Source organism: Crocuta crocuta, unplaced genomic scaffold (genome assembly GCF_008692635.1).
Source record: "Crocuta crocuta isolate KB4526 unplaced genomic scaffold, BGI_CrCroc_1.0 scaffold53, whole genome shotgun sequence".
Classification (NCBI taxonomy): Eukaryota; Metazoa; Chordata; class Mammalia; order Carnivora; family Hyaenidae; genus Crocuta; species Crocuta crocuta.
Window position 1 is genome coordinate 1,684,034 of NW_027529432.1, and position 3,318 is coordinate 1,687,351.

The 3,318-nt window shown below is 59.6% G+C and overlaps 1 protein-coding gene across 1 annotated transcript in view; it reads left to right on the top strand.

The window, feature by feature from the left end:
* The first annotated feature begins 337 nt into the window (after positions 1–337).
* Positions 338–3,318, top strand: part of SLC22A11 (solute carrier family 22 member 11) — a 14,332-nt gene continuing 11,351 nt past the window's right edge. Inside the window, 3 exon segments of the mRNA XM_077759727.1 lie at positions 338–476; positions 479–738; positions 2,272–2,375. Of these exon segments, the coding sequence (XP_077615853.1) occupies positions 338–476; positions 479–738; positions 2,272–2,375 (503 nt within the window).

The window sequence follows — 3,318 nt, forward strand, 5'->3', positions numbered from 1 at the left end:
TTTTAACACTGGCTTCATCTTTTACTCTTGGTGCTGGAGAACCAGGTGACTCGGATGCCCCAGGTGGCCTGGGCACCGTGAGCTCTGTCCCTGGTGCTCCGTCTCCAGAGCGCCCATGCAGTCATTCCTGGAACCGGGGTAAGGAGGAGTTGCTTCAAAGCATCTGAGGCATCTCAGGACGGACTGACTTGACCGGTTGCTGGCCTGATGTCCCTCTCCTGCTGCAGGCCAGCGAGGGCAGAAGGCCCGGTGACCCAGCGGCTCCGGACGGCAGCGGGTCACCCCCTGGCTCCCTGACCCCTTCGGCCCCCCGCCGTGGCCCCCCGCAGCTCTGTCCATGGCATTCGCCGAGCTCCTGGACCAAGCCGGGGGAGTGGGCCTTTTCCAGGCCCTACAGGTCCTCACTGTCTTCTTGCCCTCAGCCTTGGTGCCCCTCCTCATGCTCGTCGAGAACTTCTCGGCCGCCGTGCCCAGCCACGCTGCTGGGTACCCCTCCTGGACAACGGCACTGCCCAGGCCGGCGTCCCCGGGGCCCCGGACCCCAAGGACCTCCTGACCGTCTCCATCCCACCGGGCCCCAACCGCGAGCCCCATCAGTGCCGCCGCTTCCGCCAACCACAGTGGCAGCTCCTGGACCCCAACGCCACGGCCGCCAACTGGAGCGAGGCCGCCACGGAGCCGTGCGTGGACGGCTGGGTCTACGACCGCAGCACCTTCACCTCCACCATCGTGTCAGAGGTATGGGCCTCCCGCCGCCGGCCTGGCCTCCCCAGGGGCCGGCGACGGCCACCCACCCGTGCCTGGAAGGATCGTACTGTTAAATTAGATGCTACTCCCTCAACACATACTGACTCACTGCTTATGACGGGCCAGACCCTGATCTGGGTAAACAGGGAGGCTTTGAGGAGCTTCCGTTCCTCTGGCACATTCAGAATCGGTCAACACTGTTTTTTTTTTTTTAAGTTCATTTATTTGTTTGAGAGAGACAGACACAGAGTGAGTCGGGGGGAGGGGCAGAAAGAGAGGGAGAGAGAAAATCCCAACAGCACAGAGCCCAGTGTGGGGCTGGAACTCATGGACGTGAGATCATGACCAGAGCCGAAACCAAGAGTCGGACGCCTCACCGACGGAGTCCCCGGGGCGCCCCGAATCGGTCAACATTTAAACCTGTGCTGACATGAGATCAGATCAAGCTCCTTTAAGTGACAGGCACCTCCCAGGCCTTTCCCTTAGTCTGACTGCACTCTCTTGGGGTCTTTTCTTATCATCTGCATCTAATAAGTAACACAACAGAAGCACAGTGAGGTTAAGTGACTTGCCCGGGACACACAGCTCTACTGCACTGGAATCTGAGTCAACGCAGGCAGTCAGGAGCTGGAAGCCGGGTCTCCAGCATGTTCTGTCGTGCCTCTGCAAAGGAGAAAAGCAGGTCATGTGAGCAGGGAGGGAGAGGCAGGTGGAGAAGTTCTCTCCGGAAATGAGACCTGGGTTAGGAGACAAGGAATCAGTGACGCGAAGGTAGGGAGAGAGCGCAGCTGGGCCAGAGGTCTGAGTAGGAACAGGTCTGGGGTGTCGGAGGAGCGGGAGGCGCCTGGTGAAGGGTCAGGGGCCCGGCCATGGTGCGGGGGAGGTGAGTGAGCGCAAGGAAAGTCACTGGAGGCTTTGGGGCAGGGCAGTGAGGTGATCTGCTTCGAGTTTTCCAGACTTTGCCCCATGCGGGCAGGGGACCACGGTCCCCTGGCGAGAGAGGCGGCACAGGAGAGGCGTGAAGGAAGCCAGCAGGCCTGATGGGGGGCTGCCTTGTGGGGGACGTCCAGGCCCCAGGCAGGAGGCACTCAGAAATTATGGTGACTAGCACTCAGCTCTCTCTGCTCATGCTGGTGGCCCTGACAGAAGTACCTTCATGGCCCCGCTTCTGGGTGAGAAAATGGCCCGGGCAGGTGCAGGGAGCACCCCCGCCCGGCTCACCCAGCCAGTGATCAGTGGACTTAGAACCCCAGTCTGTGGTTCAGCCACCGCCCACCACCACCCCCCTCCCCACCATCCACGTGGGGTGGCCGTGTCACACGTGTGTCACACAGCTGGCTGGGAGTACAGGACCCAGCACATCCCTTCTACCCGTCACCTGGCCCTAGCAATCTGGGGACCCCCAAAACCCAGGCTGCCCAGGTGCTCCTGGCTGGGAGCACCCAACCTGGACCTCCCTCTGCCACCCAGTCCTTGCAATTCCACGTCCCCTGAGCCAAGCTGCTGTCCCTCTTTCTTTTCCAGTGGGACCTAGTATGCGACCGCAAGGGCCTGAAATCCATGGGCCAAACCATCTATATGGCCGGATTACTGATCGGCTCTGTCTTCTGGGGCATCCTCGCCGACCGGTGAGTATCGTCCCTCTTCCTGGCTCCTTCTCAACAGAACGAGTGCTGTGGGGACAGAAGTCCAAAAATGGCTCGCAGACGTCTGTGTTCCTGAAGAGACGGGGCTCCCTTGGTCTGGTCTGGGGTCCAGCTGTGAGCCCCAGGTCCCCAGAGGGCAGCGACAGCCAGATGAAGCCACACTGTGAGAGATCCCCTTGAACACTGCACTCTCTCCCCTGGCAGTTACGCCAACTTTCTTGAGCACCTACTGTGTGCCAGGCGCTGTACAGAAACTGCCCCCAGGGAGCCTGCAGTCTTCTCAGGAGAAACAGACCCTTCTTTCTTCTCACTCCAAGTGCATGGCGTGTTGTGAAACAGCGATCCTTCTTCCCTTCCTCCTGTCCTTCACCCCTCTCCCCGGTACCCCTCCATCCGAGATGCACCCCGAGGACCTAGCCCTGCACCTCTCTTGTCCGGTCACACACACCGCTACCTGAGACACTGCTCTAGTGCCTGTAATGCCCGCATTGCCCCCACTCGGCTTGGAAACCCAACTGCCTGCCCCGAGTTTCTTTTTTTTTTTTTTTAATTTTTTTTTAATGTTTTATTTATTTCTAGGAGAGAGAGAGAGACAGCGTGAGCAGGGGAGGGTCAGAGAGAGAGGGAGTCACAGACTGAAACAGGCTCCAGGCTCTGAGCTGGCAGTCAGCACAGAGCCCGACGCGGGGCTCGAATCCACGAACCGCGAGATCATGACCTACTCGAAAGTCGGACGCTTGACCGACTAAGCCACCCAGGCGCCCCATTTAAGGCTTTTTTTATTTATTTCTAGAGAGAGAGAGAGCATGAGCAGGGGAGGGTCAGAGAGAGAGGGAGTCACAGAATCTGAAATAAGCTCCAGGCTCTGAGCTGGCAGTCAGCACAGAGCCCGACGCGGGGCTCGAACCCACGAACCGCAAGATCA